The following is an 18,949-nucleotide window of genomic DNA, read 5'->3' on the forward strand; positions in this document are numbered from 1 at the left end:
TCTTAAATAATAATTTTCAGACAAACGTTGACATAAAAGGTCAAATAGGGGAATCAAAGTCCATGTCTTAGCTCTCATATAAGCTCTCTAAATCTGATCTTTCTGGACCAAGCCAGCTAAGAAAAATTAGACAGGAATAAGACTCACAGAAAAAAAGGCAGCAATTTTGAGGAGGAACTAAAACAAAAATCTAAAGACTTCCTAAATAATAATGTAGGTGACCCTAACTAATGGATGGAGATGAACACTTCCTGTATATCTCTGGAAAGAGGCTCTCAGTTACATGCTTCATTGGAAGCTTATCTGAATTTGATTCCATAGCACAAGCTCACAAAGTCTCCTGGGGAAAGGCATTGCATCTCTTATGGACATGGGTATCAAGGGGGACTCATAAAGTGAGCATCATTCTGGAGAATGCTTCTTCACTGCTTTTCAAGTATTGTCAAAGCTCATCAGCAACAGGCAGCTCATCCAGCATTTGAGAAATGTAGAAGACAAAATGAAGAAATAAAAAATGTTTTTTTGAGGGATGAAAAATGCTGCAGTGTTCAGTAAGATAAGAGAACCAAAATAACAATAGACTTAAACCCTTACTGTATCTAAAGAAGCAGCAGCACGAAGATCTGGCAGAAAGCCAACTTCAAGAAGGTGTAGAAGAAAATCCTGGTCCTCAATTCCATAGACCCTGTCAAGGAACAAAACCATGGCTGCCTTGTGATCTGGGCAAAACCCCGCAGACATGTCAGGTTCCACCACAGTACCATCTAAAAGGAAGAAATAAGACTTCAATGACAAGGATCATCCTTCACCAGCAGACTAGGCAGTCATGCTACTACTTGTCAGAGGTTTTGAGTCTCTGTTAACATCTAAGCATCTTCCCTGTCATTTTGTTACACAAAGGCAAAATATTTGTAGTTAACCAAGATCGAATGCATAAGGCAAATTCCACCCAGAGAGACTTCAAAGTCCATACATGTTTTTATGTTCATGCTTTGTGTATTAAAGGATTCTTATCAGTTGATATTCTAATATGATAAGTACCCAAAACATACTAATTCATCTACAGAAGTACCTAGTTCTTAGAATAAGCAGACAGAAAGTAAAAAATACAACAATTCCACATCAAACACCCCAGGAACCCAGCACTGATGAGAATATCTGTGATGTATGACAATGAATTAAGATTGTGCTAAAAAGTCCTCTGTATCTGAAAACTTCTGAAATATCTGAAAGGAATTCACTGAAATATTTTTAATTTGTGATACTTTCATTTTCAAAGCCAAATAAACAATTCTTTATCTATAAGCTGTACTCTATGCTACTGTGATATCACCTATAGATCTGTCATTTATATTTGGAATATAAATAAGTAATGGTGTAATAGAATCATTGGTCTTTTTATAACTTCTACTGTAACCTATTGGGCATTCTTGTGCTCTAAGTCCCTAGACAACCCATGTTACAATTATAATGCTCTCTCTCCAGATACCCAAAAAAGCAGATGTAATTCCCTTCCCTTTTATATTGATGCTCACATAGCTCCCACTATCACAATCAATTCTATGTAGGCAGAAAAAACAAAGAAATACATTTGTATATATATGTCATCCCTATAACTTCACCATAGTTGCTGAAGAACAACTCTGGTGTTTTAGTAAGATCTGCTAGAAACAATCGATAGGGTTAGAACAGCAATAGCTAAGGATTATGTTATCAAGATAAGAGACTGCAATTTTTAAAAATATTTTAGAAAAAAGAAAGTATGCATTTTTAAATTTCCTTTTGAAGCTGTAATAGATTTTCATGACAATTTAAATGAATGGGATTTACATCAGTGATTTAAGTGTACACAGAATTATTGCCTATAGCATGCAGAAAAGTTTTTGAAATTTGTTTGAAATACACAATTTCTCTTCTAATTCTCACAACAAATAGTTTAATTTCTATAACATTTTTTAATACTGAGAGAAGTATGAGTATCAATATTTCATTAAATTACAAAACATAAGAATGCGATAGGAGGAAAAAAAGTAGAATAATCATCTTACCTTTAGCTATGGTTGGCATGTGGAAAGGAATACTAATTACTCCCACCAAATCTTCCAGTGGAATCAAAGACCGTAGAATTGATCTGATTCTAATGGCTTCCCCTTTACCAGCATGGATTAGCTAAGGAAAAGACAGATAAAAAATTAACAAGGTCTTCTTTTTATCTTCTATATGTGATAATGTTCTGGAAACTTGCTGAACCACAGATACACAAGAATGACTGCTCTCAAAATCACATTATAATTAATACTGTAAATTTCATGCAATCTGTATTTATTCGCTGGGGTTTTTTGATGCAAATGTGCAAAGTCTGGAAATCTCGATGTTTGGTTATTAAATAAGACTAAGCCCATTTTCAAAATGGAATATTAGGTAAAATAGGTGAACAAAGCATTAAAATGTAGCATGTGAGGGGAGAGGAGAGGGGAAGCAAAAGCAGATTTTCAGATGAAAAAAGCCAGTTTTTCTGTCCTGGCCAAATAACACCACTTTCAGGTATCCTGGTTGTTTTAGTTTTGTTTTAAAAAAGGCAGTGAGACAGGGAGAAAACAAGACAATTTTTTAATTCAAACAAAACAGTTATTCATACACTAACCTTATTACATGGATCTCTCTCTCTTTCCTTTCTCAAGTTATTGGTCTCTGCACAAATCTGATACTGATCTATACTGATCTATATGAATTAGGGCACATTTCAGGGTGAAATGAGAAACTACGCATAACTAAGTAGAATTTCTGAAGAACGGGAAGGTATTTTGAATCTTAAATATTTTCAAATAGTTTCAAGCTTCTAGGAATTAAGTGGTAAGGGCTTTTTATAGCTTATGGTTTTTATAGTGTGTCTAATTCTTTGTATCTAATGCTTGAAATAGTGACATCTTACCTTTGAGAAGGTTTGTCAGTATAAATAAAGATTATAAGATATCGATGTGTATGTGCAGGGACAATGCTTATTCCTGCGTTTTAAAAGAATACCCTATAATATTTACTTTTATATGCAATTTAATCAGTCTGTTTAAATAAGTATATGAAGAGAGTAAAACCATGGTTTAAAAAAAAAATAATAAATCACTCTACACCATCACAATAAATAGGGAAATTTGAGGAGTTTGATTGTCACAAGGGACAATCAAACAATATTCATGACAGAATGTTGTTGAAGACCAACCACAGGGAACAGTAATAAGAAAAGCAATGGAATAACTCCTTTAAAAAGAACATCTTCTGAATAGTTCATAGAAATTCCTTGCAAATTAGCAGATGAACACATTATAAATATTAGGATACTATGTAGCCATACTACTGCTTTAATACCTGATAACATGTTACTGTGAAAAAGCCAAACAGCAAACCACCTAACAATCAGTAAAGCAACTATGACTTTACTTTCCAATGCACAAAGGCATAAAACTTACGTGCATTTCAGGGGCACAACGTCCTAACAGATCAATCAAAGCAGCATAAAAGGTCATGATTGCATTTCCCATGTGAATAGTGTCATCTTCTTGTTCTTCCATTTCACTGTAATTAGTTAAATGTTAAAACAATTAAAAGATTAAAAAAATACAAGAAAGTTTTTACATCAGCAGTAAATAAAGAAAATGTCCTCATAGGTGTTACAGCTTGCACATGGGGGCTTCCTGTTAACTAGTGGCCTTTTAGCAGACTAACACAGAATGGAATTTGTCCCTAAAAGATTGTAGTGACATCTGCATCGTTACCATTTATCTATCTCATTTTGCATCAGGGGATTCATTCTTAACTGACTGACAAAGAAGAAACAGAATTCTAAAGAGGATTGAATATTTAGAGAGAGTAACTTAAATTAACAGTGCAGAGGAAGCACTATTTGGCAGAAGACAAATCTCTACCCTCCATTGAATCCAAGGAAGAATCCACCTGATAATTCACATGTTAAAACAAAGAAGTCATTTCATGACTAAGATTATATAAAAAATAAACAAAAATGATGGCAATGTAAGCAATTCCACTGCACCTACAGGGTTTTACTAGATCCATTACTCGGGGAAGGTCCATCTCTTGTTGGATCTTCTGATATTTGTATTGCTTCCTCCATGGCAGCAAGTAACCCATTGCCTCCTTCTCCTCTTAGAGCTGGTCCAAAACATTCAGGTCGACGGATAAGCAGTCTGACTACAACATTAGCATTCTCCTCCACACTCTCTCCTACCACATAGAACAAATATCAAGATTTAAGATTATATCAAAAAGAGTTCTGAAATACAATCATAAAAGAATACGCAAAAGTGCAGTATGTATGCATCAGTAGATACTTTTAACTACAAAACAGTTCAAATATCATGACAAAGTTGCATAAACACACATACTCCTCTATTATTGTAATAAAAGCTATGAAATATAACATGTGATTTAATTCAAAATTAAATAGAGCCAAAGAAGAAACTACATAATAAAGGATGTTTAAAGCATCACTGAAGCTACTGATTTGTAGTAAAGACTCACAGTCAAGTGAGAGAGTTAATGAGGGGACCAATATAGCTGCTAAACATTAAAATTGGGCTACCTAACTCTTCATCACAAGATGAGGGTTTGGCTCTATGTCTAGCATCAGTTTTATCATAAAAAGATTTAGGACTCTCTGCTCTACTTCCAAAGGATATGTGGGCATTTCAAAGACTAAAGATGGATCTGAAAAATGAGTTATAGGCTCGTAGGACCCTATATGACTTGTGTAATGAGCACTTAAGTCACTGTGTGTCTTGCATAATTCTACTCTTTCTGCAAACTGTTCTTTATATTTACCGTAACTTATCAAGTTAGCTTCTATTACTATTTTAAATGACAAACTTATCTGAACATTAGAGGAAGTTATAAAATTTATAGGCTTCTACTCTACCATTGCAGAAAACAGCAAAACGAAGAAAATCCAAATATCGCTCTCCTTCAACTGGATTCCATCCGATGTCTGGGTAGCCTTTAGAAATCAACAAAGGACAACTCTGCAATCCACATCCAGCCAAGTAGCGAACCACCTAAAAGCAAGGTAAGATGAAAAAGATATTAATTGTGAAAAAGAAGAAAAGTGCAATTTCAAAGGGAAGCATCCTTATATATTGTCCCGGATATGGTGCCCACATTCTGTTACCCCTGACAAAACAATATCCTACTTAGTGCAAATCAGAAGAGCAGCCTCTTTCTTAGTTCACTTTCCCAGTCTTTTCCTACTTCTGCCATGAACTGCCAGACCTTACTTATCTCAATTCCATTTTTCCTCTCTCTAAATCACTGCTTTGCTATCTATATCTCATTTCTCTTACAACCCTGAATGTTATAAATTAGTCAATTTTGTAATATTTCCCAACTACACACTATTCACATTTGAAATCACATCTTCTAATATAACTCACAGGTCTACTCTTTTATTTTAACCGTTCCTTTTCACTTGCTTTTTTTCTTCCTTTCTTTTTAAACACACAGCAGTAATACTCACTGTAATTCAGACCTATAGTCTCAATAGTAGTTTTCAGTTGGCCCTCTCCTTTCTGAATTGTAAGAATTGTAAGCATAGCCTTTAACTAAGTTCAGACAGCTTCTTTTTGCTGACAATTTATAAGAAGAAAGTCTGAAAAAGTTCTTTTAAATACATGTGGTCCACGCTCCTATTCCAAGAAAGGATCATCTACATTTATATTACTCCTGACAGATGCTTTCCTATGAAGGTTATAGAATCTCCAGAATTGGAAGTCTTCAAGAACAAATTGGACAATATATTCCACTGTCTTACTTGCTATTAGAAAGTGTTTTTTAATGTCTATCTTGAATCTGTCTTTCCATTATTTAAGCTGCTTTTCTTACCTACTGCTGACATAGTAACTATTACGCTATTCCTTCTTGCAGCAGCAATTTACATATTCTACACAGTTGTCACATGCTCTCTGGAGCTTTTTATTCTTTAGTCTAATTAATCCCAATTCCTTCAATCTTTCCTGAAGCAAGTTTAAATGTTCGGAGAAAATACAGATAGATATAGATAGATATCTCTATGAACATTTGTCATTTATTGTAACAAGTTTTCACAAAGCTTTTAGTAATCCTTATTGCATTACGCCACCACTGCATGTCGCCATCAAGACAGAACAACAAAGAAAGATTTTAGCAGTGAAATTTTGTTGGGTATGGACTTCACTATTCCCAAAGTAAGAGCTGCCCTTGAGGCAATTCCTTCTGGTTACACCTGTGCATGTAATAACCATAAACTCAGTTCAACTATCCAGACCACCAGCAGAAAGAACAAACAATAAGATCCTGATAGTCTTCCTCTGAAAGGTACCTAAAACTCCCATGTAATTCCTATAATCTTGGGTTTTGATTCCAGGGAATTGGAATCTTCCCCTCTCTACAAGGGGAAAAAACACTTGATAAAGAAGCTACCAACCTTCTCCAGATCAGGTTCTCTTAAAGCTAGTGCAAGTTCATTGTTATCCATCACAGAGGCTGCTGCAACATCTAAAGGAGTTGATCCTCGCATAGAAGGAGAGGCTGTTAAAATAACATTTAGTTGCAACACCAACTTAATAAAACCCAACAAACTCATAGGAAACACATTAACAATATTCTTTAATAAAATACAATATTTTGTCACTAGTTAGCACATGATTATAAGCATATCATTTATACCACTCAGTTTATAAAAAATAATCGCCCACTCATATGAAATTTGACATTGATATGAAATCAAAATACAATTTAGATGCTCAAGCTAGAAATTACTTTTCTTCCACATTCCTATTCTCATCACATACTTTGTTTTAAGATTTCATTCCTTCTAATTCTCCTAACTGATGCAACTTTGTTTTGAGGAAAGGGTAGCAGAAATTTTATATCTACAACACTGACATTTTATCAAATATAATGAAATACAAAATATCTTTGGGCTTTAAAACGTAGTATTATATGTTACCTATTTCATTAAAAAATGGAAGTCATTATAGCATTAGAAAAAGCCCAAGTTTCTATATTAACACTCCAAACGCATTTGATTTGGTCACTTTCTCTCCCAAAAAGATTTTCAGTTTATGCTTCTGTCCTGTACATTAATAAGGGATTTGTGATCATTGAAAAAAATTACTATGATGATTCTAAATAATTATATATTCTCAATTACAAATACTAAATTAAATAAAGAATAAAAGTGTCTCCTCTATAACACTTCAGCCTAGAAAAGAAAGGCTAAGATTTTAAGAAAATTTCAAGGTTCATTTCTGGGCATCTATACATGCATACCCAAGCAAATGAGCTCTGTATTCCTCCTGCTCCCATAGGTGTATACTGAACAGTCTACAGAAGAAAGTGCAGGGGAGCAAGCTTGAACAGTGAGAAGTAAGCCCTAAGGAAATGGTGCCAACAGTTACTTACGATTCCTGCCATCAAAATCAGACTTTATTCTGTTCCTCAAAATGTGCAACTAAACACTGACTCTCTCTTAATGTCCAGGCATATACAAAAAAGCATATACTAAATTACCTCAACTTACTGCTACTGTCAGGGATCTGTTTGGAGTTAGCAATACAGGTAATGAAGTTATTTTTCCACTCAGTAAAGGAGAAACTTCAACACAGAGAGCACAGAGGGATGCAGAAAACCACAGGTGGTTTTATGTTTTTTCATATATATACATATGTATGTAAATCAGCAGAGAGTTTGAAGATTTTTGGGTTTTGTTTAGAATCTCAAAAGCCACACACTTATTACTTACCAAGGCCAACACTGCTGTTTTCCAATAAATAGCTAAGATGATCAAACATAGCTTTTTGATTCTGTCTGCTGATGCGGCAAAAATAACATAGAAAACGACAGCAGTTTGCCACCATCTTTGGGAAAGTGATTTCCTATGAAGCAAATAATAGCAGACTGAAGCTCAAACTCTAACTCAGGTATAAAGCTTGCAAAAGATCATTTATATAACAGCCTTTCAACAGACTAATATTTATGCATTGTATTCATTGTACTTCAGTGAAGTTAACTGTTAAGGTTTCAACCTGGAATCAACAGGGCTTTCTCCACAAGTAAATAACTCCTTAAGCCCCAAAGATCAAGGTATAAACTTGAAAAACAAGAGCTGGGATCACCCATAAAGTCTAGATTCAAACATGAAAGAATGTGAATGCTTAGATTCAGAGTAATACTGCATCAATTTTTAATTAGTTTCTAAAAGGATCTCCCCTTTAAAATCCAGTAAGCATATAAAGTGCTATTTGCAGTTTTTTCTTTAAAGCATCTGAAATTACAATTCTAGTTACATCTTCCTCCAGAATAGAAGGGTAGATTTTCTAAAAACTTAGTCAACTGTTGTGCTAATGGAAATTAGTAAGAGGTTATGGTCTCAGTACCTCCCGTGACAGCTCAGCGCCTTACAGGATAAAGCTTTGAACAGCTATATTCTAAACTGTCTTCTAACAGTGAATTGCTTTACCTTGGATTCTCCTCCACCAAGCACATTTACCATCACTTCCATGACAGTTTCATGCATGCCTAAAGCTCTCATGAGATTTGGATGTTGGTAAAATACTTTATTATTCATGATGTCTCTACAGGAAAACAAAATAAAAAATTGGATTAAAATGTTATGGACCAATAGTTTACCTATTATGTTATTTGCAAAGCTGATTCACCGTGCAATTCTTCACCACTTGAGGTGAAAATTTACCTTGGGGACCTTTTCAGGTTGAGTCTCAATCTCTCCTTATAGTCTGTTTTTCTATGCACGTGGTGGAAGAACCTGACCTTTCTTTTCCCATATTATAGTTATTGCCCTAATCACCACTTGATTACACCAGAGTAGGATGCTGTTCTATTTTCATTAGAAATTCCACCCCAGATCTAAAATTATTTTCTGACAAGAGCATGATCAAAACTGCTATATTAGCTTAAATTTCAAATTCAACTAATCAATATTTTTGACAAAGCATTCTTTTCAGATTATTTCAACCTTGACACATTTGACATCTGCCATCAAAAGCAAGAAAAAACAATTGTAGGGGAAAGAGAATGTATATCCCACTATCCTCTAAGCATCAGAAACAGAAGCTGCATAAATATTAACCTTAGTTCAGGTGTTACTGCTCAAAAGAACTCTTCTCTCCTACATATTTTAGCAGAACAGGTTTACATACTTTAAAACCAGTCCTGGAGATTATAATGTCAATATTTTATGCAGAAACATTATGTCCAATAAAAATGTCTGGTTTAAAAAGTAATTAGATTTCTAAAAACTGTAATTAGTCTTGAAATCACACACAAACCATAAATAAATATGAAAGCAATCAGGTCATGGGAGAAAAGGACTTGCAAGTAACTACAGAAAATACTGTTGACAACTGTTCACATTTCATTGTACGTTTTATAGCAGTCTTTTTTTTCTGACCTAAAACTCCTGCAATCAGACAAGGAAAATTTCAGCCTTATAAAAGATGAGACATGAAGAGAACTGTTCCATCACTCTAAAAGCTACAAATCCACAACTATCAGTCATGCAATAGAATGCATGCAGTATGTCTGATGTAGGTGGCACTATCAGAGTTTTTGATTCCCAGTAGCAATCAGAAAGATTAGCTGATTTTTCCGCAAAGCCTACAACCAGACTTTGTATCAGATATGATAAAGAATAGGTGATGCCTCCAGAAGTTACCCATATCATCTCCTTTCTGCACTAGGGCTTCATGCTGTGGAAAAACACCTCGATGGTATCAATCTGCCAAGTTATTCTTAATTCTTACTTGTCTACAGCAGCTTTCTTTTACAGAAATACAGTACAAAAAGTCAAAACATCACCTCACAGGCTGGCCAGCAATATTACACTACTTTGGGAAGTACATCCACTTTCAGTGTTCTGTTTAACTGTGGACTGCATTATGAAATGTTACACTTAAGAAAAAAATCTTATCAGCATTTCTGAGGAAACTGAATTTTTAAGCAGGAATGACTGACACTTCAATTTCTCAGCTGGAAGAAAGGAATACTTTCCACTCACAGCAAGAGACTTGGCATTTCTAAATAGGTGCTAGAGCCCAGATTAGGCTACAAAGGGTATAAATGGCACAGCTGGGTAACCTACAAGATAAACAAGACTATGATAGAGGCTACCAAGAAGGGTCATAGGAACAGGCAGTGAGAATACCAGCTTAACAGAAAGTACTCTTTTTTCCTTATACCAGACTTTCCCACATCACCAAAAACATTGTTAAAATTAAATCAGATTCACAAATTCTTAGCTTTTAATTCATAGCAGAAAATGTTGAGGAAAAAATTGTAAAAGAATAAAAAGAAAGCAGAACATGAAATGAAAAACCCCTCTGAGATTGGTTTTTTTCCAGGCACAACAATGCCATAATCACTAAATGAGTAATCACTCATTTTAGACTTTGTTAACTTAAGTGAAATGTAACAACTTAAATTTGAAGTACAAAGGTGGATTTAGAAATACCAGTATTTTATGTCTTTTGACAGGTGATGGACTTTCACCTTTGCCAAAGCCTTAGCAATACTAAGACAGTACAAAATTACGTATAGACATTATTTGCATATCTGAAGTTTTCAGTAAACTCAAAAAAAAGAAAAAGGTATTTGCATTCCTGGCATTCTTTATATAATGCTATCTTTGGTTGTCACTGCTCTTGCTGATTGGGGATTTCTGATAGATCACAGCTGATATTTAATCTCACCAAACATCTCTCAACTGGTAACATTTCTTCGAAAAAAGTGAGAGAAAAAAACTCTTCTAGTAGAGATGATCACGGTTTTTTTTTACTCTTTTCTTCAATTGTACTCTTTATTAGGCTATATTTCACTATTATTAATGATATAATTAGGAAAATAAGACTGGGTGAACTATTTCATAGTTCAAATAGTACCAACTACATTCAGGGCAATAAAAAACGGCATATGTACAGACATATGTAGACACAACTCCATTAGCAGACTGCTGGGGGTAATTGTATATGTCAACAGCTACAAGTCACTGCATTCATATAAAATGGACAGTATTCTTCACAGGATTCTTCACAGCCATACTATTTAAAATATGCTAACAAGATATCTTTTGTAATATCATAAAATATTACATACACGTTTTCAACTTTTATCACAAGAAGTCTTACAGACGTCATTTGCTTCTCTCCAAAAATGATACATATAATGCTGCAAAGGCTGTATCTTACAACTGAAGATACTACACAACTGATACCAGTGTCTGCATTTACAACCACATAGACTATTCACATTCAAACTTCATATATAACCTTGGCCATAACCATACAGCAGATATCAACAAACATCTGTAAATAAAGAGATGTTACACTCCAGTTATTTACCCTAATCCACGAATCATAAGTTTCTCTTCCTCCTTCCCCATTCTGACACTAAGCAAGGAACGGATTTGGCCGAGGGATGCCAGAAGATTGATTGTGTCTTCCACAGACACACTATTTATGGTGTACGTCTTTGGTAGGGCTCGAACCAGGCCACCAATACCATCATATTGTCGGTGTAGCAATACAAACATGGCCCTTACTAACTCCGGGTCTTCTATCACTGATTCCTGGGCCCAGCGTACCATTGTGTCTGAAATCAACTGCTGAAGAGTAGCTGTGGAGAAAATATATCACAAAATTACCATTAATTGCTCATCTCTGCTGGTACTCCCTCAGAACCCATTATGCAACATGAATTGGAATGAATTCAATTCTTAAGAAGCACCTTTTTCTTGGTATTTCTTTCGCAGACTACCCAAGGAAAAATAAAATCACACAAGAGAAGCAGAAACATCTCAAAACCAAAAGCCTATATTTAAAATCAAAATAAAGAAAATAAATCTGATCACATAAATGAAGACATACAAGATGCTCACAAAGTCACCAGATTTATTTCTACATTTTGCCTTCAAGATTTTTCCAGTAACTCAGGTCTGAGGGTTTTTCTTACATATTATGAAGTAAGACTGGAAAAATATACTGGTAGCACATGTAAATGCTGTATAATTTATTTACATGTCTAGGATGTGTACCCACTCAAAATTTTATAATGCACAAACCAGAATAATTTAACTTAGTCTTTTGCCAAAACCAAAGGCTCTTCAAAGGAAATAGAAATGAAAAGACTCCAATCAAATAAATGGCACATCATCATTTGCATATTTTGAATTCAGTCTCTAGTGAAGCAAGAAACCCGTATCTGGTATTTTCACTGACAATCTTTTTTAGTTGGGATTACATATATTTATATTTGGAAAAGTCATTTGTTAAAATAGACAAGCTATATAATATCAGTTAAGATTTGAGATTACTGTTTAGAAAAATTACTCATGAACTAACAGTCAGAACAAAGTATTTGATAAGGAAAATTTAATAATGTTCTTTTTCTCATCTCGGGGAACTTCCACTCAGGTTTCCAAGACTTTGTCAGATCAGTTCAGGATCCTCTTGAGATATCCTGATAGTTATACACTAGAGAATTTTACCTTCAGTACTTACCTAACTGATCAATTTATTTCCATGTCAAGCAGATAACAGCGAAATTTGGACAAGGGAAATTTGATAATCCCTCCTGAAGTTCAATAAACTGCCTAATAATATCCTGATGTTGAAGAAGGTGGCTGATGCAGACCAAACATCAAAAATATTTCAAATCAGAAATCTATGTGTTGAGACAGTAAAATTATTTTGGAGTAAACCAGATGTAATTTCAGGCTAAACTCAAACCACAAAAAAAAGTAAAAGTACTTAAAGAAAGATATTGAAGGGACAAGAGAATTTGTGCTACGATATGCTACTACAGGGTAAGAGGAAAAAAGAGTAATAATAGTGTATTTTATTGTTACTCTCCAAACACTCTACTATAGGTACACAGCATAGCACTTTTTAGAATAAAAACACTTCAAAAATAAGTAAAAGGATGAAATGTGTTTGGGATGGTATTTCAACTTGGATGCCACTGGCATCTTGATTCTTATCAAGATGGAAAGGTGGAAAGTGTCAGAAAAATGACAGAGCAACAATCACAGTCAGCAAGTCTTTAATTTTAGGTTGGGTGGGGAGGCTTCTCCTAAGTACAGCTTTGCAAATTACAGTCTAATTGCAGAATCTTCTTTAATTTGGTAGTCTTCATGCAAATACTCATTTGAAGCTACTGCAGCTGATTTTATGAGCAAGTTCTTATAATCAGAACCTTGCTACAATTAAGTCTGCACTCATTCTACAAAACCCAAGATACATTCTGGAAAAATTATGACTTTAAAAAGGATCAAGGCCGAAAAAGCCAGTAGAAGAAATTTTCCACTACATCCTATTGGGAAGCAAACCTGCCTATCATAGAAAGTCCATCTGAGCTTGTTTTGAGTCAGGGCTACAAACTTTAATGTGTGCAGATGTTACCCTAAAAATCCACGTTGTTTTGGCTGAGAATATATGAAGAACTTCCTTCCCTGCTTCTCTCGCCTTTTGGAACTAGGATACAAGAAGCTGATTTAATTTTGCTTACAGGATGTCTTAGCATCATCATCAACTGGCTTCTCAGCTTGCTTCTTCTTCAGATATGTAACTTTTTCCATAAGGTATAGGAGGCGACCCCTAATGGTTAAATCACTGTTTCCATCCAAGGTTCCATCTTCATCTAGTTCAATTCCTGAAATAAAAAAAAAATACACTAAATAGTAAAAGAATAAAATTAAGTAAGTTATACACGTTTTGTATCTTGTATGTACAAACATAACAGAAGTGAACTGTGTTGTTGTGCTTTGTTAGAACTACAAGAGTTTGATGTGGGATATGCTTAACCAGCAGTTTGGAACACGTCCAGATCAGGTATATGTGCAAGGCAGGAAACTGCACATAAGAATCATGTAATCTTATTAATTTATTCTATAAATTGTGTGTTATTATACTTAAAGTATATAGTAAATATATTTCTGTGGTAAACTCCCCCAGTATACATGTTTCCATGCTAACACTGATGCCTGTGTTTTGGACATATGTAGCTCAGAAGTGTAGATATAGTCCCTACTGACACAGTATGATTCAACTGATACTAGTAAAGACTGGGAGATTTTTGGTAAAACATATCACGAAGTGAAAGAACTAAAGTTACAATAAGTATAGTTTCTAGTGACCAGTCAGAAGAAAGCAGCCACCTTCATAATAGAGTAGCTCTTTCATGAGATTCCCTAACAAGCTATAACAATGTAAAAAAAAAAAAAAAAAAAAAGCATGTGAGGCTTTATAGAATCATAGAACAGCTGAGGTTGGAATGAGCCTTTAGAGATCATCTAGTCCTGCCTCCCTGTTCAAAGCAGGTTCATCTAGAGCAGGTTGCTCAGGACCACATGCAGTGAGGTTTTGAGTATCTCCTAAGGTGAAGACTCCACAACCTCTCTGAACAACCTGTTCTTGAGTTCCATCACCCCTACATTAAAAAACCGTATATATATAAAAGTAGAATTTCCTGTATTTCAATTTGTGCCCGTTGTCTCCTATGCTGTCACCAGCGCCTACCACTGAGGAAAGTCTGGCTCAGCCTTCTTTTCTCCCCCTGCCCAAGAAGCATTTATACGCATTGATACAATCCCCACCATGAATTTTCTCTTCAAGTTAAACAATCCCAGCCCTTCCAGTCTCTCCTTGTACAAAACATGCTCCAAGAATTTAATCATCTTTGATGGCCCCTCCCTGGACTCACTCCAGTGTGTTCCTGTCTCTGTTGTACCGGGGAGCCCAGCTGTTGGCTTTCTTTGCCACAAGGGCCCATTGCTGCTCACGTTCACCCTGTTGTCCACCAGGATCCCCCGGTCCCTTTCTGCAAAGCTACTTTCCAGTTTGATCCCTAGCCTGTCCTTGCTGCACGGGGTTATTCCTCCCCAGGTGTAGGACTTTGCATTTCCCCTTGCTGAACTTCATGGGATTCCCCGTCAGCTCATTTCTCTCACGTTTGTAACTTTTTTCATTCATGCATACATTGTCAAGAAATTAAAAATCTTGACCTATACCTATAAGAGTAAAATTAGCTTAAACTAAAACAGTCATTCAACTATTTTTTCTGGGTTTTTTAGTTTCCAATATAAGTTCTGAAGTTAAGGGTTTTGTGGGGAGTTCTTTAGCAGTTGTGAATTTTATAGGATATTTGTTCACAACATTACATCATTCTTCTCAATTTATTGCATCTGTTTTAATTTCATTAAATAGAGTTCCATTTCCATTAAAAGTTATTTTGCTATATTTTGTCCTATTAGAGTAACGAACACTAAAAAGGGTTCATCAGTAACTTCATATTTTACACTAAATCATATTACAAAATGCTTTGGATAGCAGTCTCTTCAACCAAACTAATTAACAGTAAAGACACTGAAATATCTTATCAGTTAGAAATTACTGAAATCACTCAAATGAAATGTCTGTTTTCCCACAGTTATGCTGTTCCCTGAGCCCTAGTTGTACTTCTCTGATTTGCAAACTGTCAGTATAATTGTCTCTCAACCATTTCACAAGATCTGAATCCCCACATGGTGGCTGGCTAATCAACCAAACATAGGACTCAGGATGTGTAATTGTTTTACCGATTTTGCAATAGCCATATTTTGAATACACAGCATAATTAACTCTGCTCTACTGTAATGCATCCTGACCCACAAAATTAATCTTCTACTTGTACATTATGCAAATTGCTATTTCCCCATAAGAAAAAAACAACAAAAATTACAAAAATAGACCAAGTAATTTGAACAGAGGAGAATGATGGTAAAAGACTAAAGAAAAATGGAAAAATCAAAGAGAAAGATAAGGCCTCTTCTCCTTTCAAATGTTATTTCTAAATTCTTTATTACATTTTCATTTTCTGTCAATTGAGTTTACTTTGAATTTTCCTTTTTTTTTTCTTTTTTCATTTTTCATTTAAAATAAAAATATTTCATTTGAAGTGTTATAATGCACCTTCATCAAGTTTGTGGATTATACAAATTGGGGGGAGCAGAAAACACACTCAAGTGCAGGAAGCTCAACAGGGTAGAAGAGGAATGGGCTGACAGGATACTCGAAGTTCAGCAAGGACAAACGCAAAGTTTTGCAACTCGGACAGACCAACCCCAAGTGACAATACAGGCTGGGCATGAACTGGTAAAAAAACCAAACATCTTTGCAAAAAAAATTTTGGGGGGCCTGTTGGACAGCAAGCTAGAGACTAGTTAGCAGTGCACTCTAACAGCAAGCTAGAGCTAAAAATATCCTGTATTAGCAGAAACATAATCACTAGCTCAAGGCAAGTGATTATTCCCCAGTACTTGGCACTCATGAGGTGACATCTGGAATACTACATCCAGTTTTGGGTTACCCAATACAAGAAAAACATTGAAAAGCTGGAGAGTAGCCAACAATGGCCCATAAAGATGATTGGTGGCTAGACCGCTTGTCCTATAGAGAGAGTATGAAGGAAATGGGTTTGCCAACCTGCACAACAGAAGCTTTATGGTGGACCTAATAGCAGTCCATCAAAACTTACAAGGAAGTTAGCAAGAAAATGCAGCCATACTCTTTTCTGAGGTGAACAAGACACAATTACTAAAACAGGCAGGGTTCCAAACTGACATAAGGAAAAAAGAAAAAAAAATCACCATTAGGACACTCAAGCCCTGCAACACATTGCCCAAAGACATTGTGGAATCTCTATGCTTAGAGGCTTTCAAGACTAAGTGCAAAAATCACTGAGCAGGTCTGAGTTCAGCCCTGACTCTGCTTTGAGTAGGAGGCTGCATTAAAGACCTTCCATGATATCTGATACCTTAATAAATGTGATTATTTTAGTCACACAAATATCTTTGAGATGGACCAATCTAAACAAATTGTCTTGTGATACACAAGAGTATCAACTGTGCTTGCTCTACCAAAAGAGAAAATTCATGTATTAGAAAGTCAGATATTGATGTCATGTTTTTATTTATTTGAATATTTTAAGGTAGTGAATTAAATAATTAAACGTGTTATTTCCTGTTAAACTGGGATCAATAAGGAATGCAATTCAGGAAGAAAAGTTAAGAGATCCTCCTGTCCAAAGCTCCTTCCTTTGCTAGAGTTTTTAGTTTGAAAAATACAATCACACATCCCTGCATTAACTTCTTCTAGCTAATGGGACATGACATCAGACTTCAGCTGCTTCTCTGTTCATGCTGTCTGCTAAGTGTGTCTTTTACTTATTATTTTAAAATAGTATGCTGAAGTAAAATGAAAGGATGAGCATCCTCCAAACAGGAAAGCAACAAAGTCCTCAATGTAAAGTGTAAGTAAGCATGCATTCCAAACAAAACTACTCTATAACTGAATTTGCAGTATTCATGGATATGAGCTTGACATTTAAGATACACCTTTTGGAGCTTCATTTTTATATTGGTATTCTTGTATTTAAATTGTTAATATTTCACATTTTACTATGACATTTAATTTAACCATTTTTTATTAACTAAAGTGAAGAAATCAAAACCACAGAATTTTAACTGTTCCTTTTGATTATTAGTCTCTTTCAATAGATAATAAACTTCTATATCTTCACTCATGTCTGAGAAGAATCAGCCACTAATACAATGTTATATTGCAGTTAACATGGCCATAGTCAACTTGATACAGCAAAGATGACCTATACCAACCTATGCAATGGAGTGGGAATAGGGCAGGGGAACCACTTGAATAACAAATGAGCTACAGCACTATCCAATACATTAAGCCCAAAGAAATTCCCACAGAGTTGTATGGGTGAAAAAAACCCTTTTCCCTCATGAAGAAAAACATACTGGATTCCCTTCTAGTTTGACCAGATAGAGGATAAGAACATTTCCTTGGCTTTGATAGTATTTATAATTGATATAGTGCAATCTATAGACTACTTAGTTGGTGTTATGTAAAATTATTTAGAAAAATTGCTTCTAAAGCTAATATAATTTAAAAAGTAAAAATATTCAGTAACAAGACTTACCACAGTGTGTCATTAGGTCTTCATGGAAATCCAAGAGCTGATCCCGAATTTCTTCAGGGCAAGGACAATCATTTTTATCATCTTTAAAGTTCAGCAGCATGTTAATCTTAAAGGATACAAAGGAAAGGCAAATGACACTGATCTCCAAAAGGAAAACCTTTGAAATCAAACAGAAGTCTGCCACACATAGAGCACAACAAAAAATAAATTGTCCATTCTAAGCTGTACCTGCTCCTGAGGTGGGGATCGAAATTCTTTTGTTTTTCTAGCAGTCAGGGCAGCAGACATGTTCAAGGCCTGCATCACTTCATTGTACCGGAAGCGTTGATTCTCTTGAAGCTTGGCTACAAAATCATCTGAAAATGCTACAATGGCTTCTATTCGGTGTCGTACTTGGCAATCACACAGGTACTGGAGTAGATGGCACATCTGAGAAAACAGTATCATAAGAGAAAGCAGAGTTGGCAAGCTAAGAAATATCTTCCGTATATTATGCAAATAAGGATCGATGCCTTAGAGCAGCAGTTACTATCAAATAAAGTGACTGAAATCTTTAACACTGTCATTTACTACCTGTGAAGTAATCCTACACCAGGAATATCTGGCATCTGCAGGAGGTTGATGTGCCTCAGAGATATAAAATATAAGACTTTTATTGAAGTTACAAGAGAACGGATTTATTCCTTGCTTCTAGGCCGCACCTTGAGTACTGTGTTTAGTTTTGGGCCCCTCACTACAGGACAGACTTGGAGGTGCTGGAGTGTGTCCAGAGAAGGGCAACAAAGTTGGTGAGGGGTCTGGAGCACAAGTCTGATGAGGAGCAGCTGTGGTAGCTGGGGTTGTTTAGCCTGGAGAAAAGGAGACTCGGGGGAGACCTTATCGCTCTCTACAACTACCTGAAAGGAGGTTGTAGCAA

General features: G+C 35.3%; 1 protein-coding gene across 4 annotated transcripts in view; it reads right to left on the minus strand.

Moving 5' to 3' along the window:
• RYR2 (ryanodine receptor 2) overlaps window positions 1–18,949 on the minus strand; it is a 452,105-nt gene that overhangs the window by 132,305 nt on the left and 300,851 nt on the right. For all 4 annotated transcript variants that reach the window (XM_049830593.1, XM_049830592.1, XM_049830591.1 and 1 more), the window contains exons 37-48: window positions 18,262–18,462; window positions 18,034–18,139; window positions 13,564–13,707; window positions 11,400–11,673; window positions 8,504–8,618; window positions 7,787–7,919; window positions 6,467–6,570; window positions 4,928–5,063; window positions 4,050–4,236; window positions 3,465–3,570; window positions 2,049–2,169; window positions 595–764 (exon numbers count right to left, since the gene is read on the minus strand). In XM_049830593.1, the coding sequence (XP_049686550.1) occupies window positions 595–764; window positions 2,049–2,169; window positions 3,465–3,570; window positions 4,050–4,236; window positions 4,928–5,063; window positions 6,467–6,570; window positions 7,787–7,919; window positions 8,504–8,618; window positions 11,400–11,673; window positions 13,564–13,707; window positions 18,034–18,139; window positions 18,262–18,462 (1,797 nt within the window). The remainder of the gene's footprint in view (window positions 1–594; window positions 765–2,048; window positions 2,170–3,464; window positions 3,571–4,049; window positions 4,237–4,927; window positions 5,064–6,466; window positions 6,571–7,786; window positions 7,920–8,503; window positions 8,619–11,399; window positions 11,674–13,563; window positions 13,708–18,033; window positions 18,140–18,261; window positions 18,463–18,949) is intronic.

The sequence above is a fragment of the Accipiter gentilis genome, chromosome 28, assembly GCF_929443795.1.
Source record: "Accipiter gentilis chromosome 28, bAccGen1.1, whole genome shotgun sequence".
Taxonomy (NCBI): Eukaryota; Metazoa; Chordata; class Aves; order Accipitriformes; family Accipitridae; genus Astur; species Astur gentilis.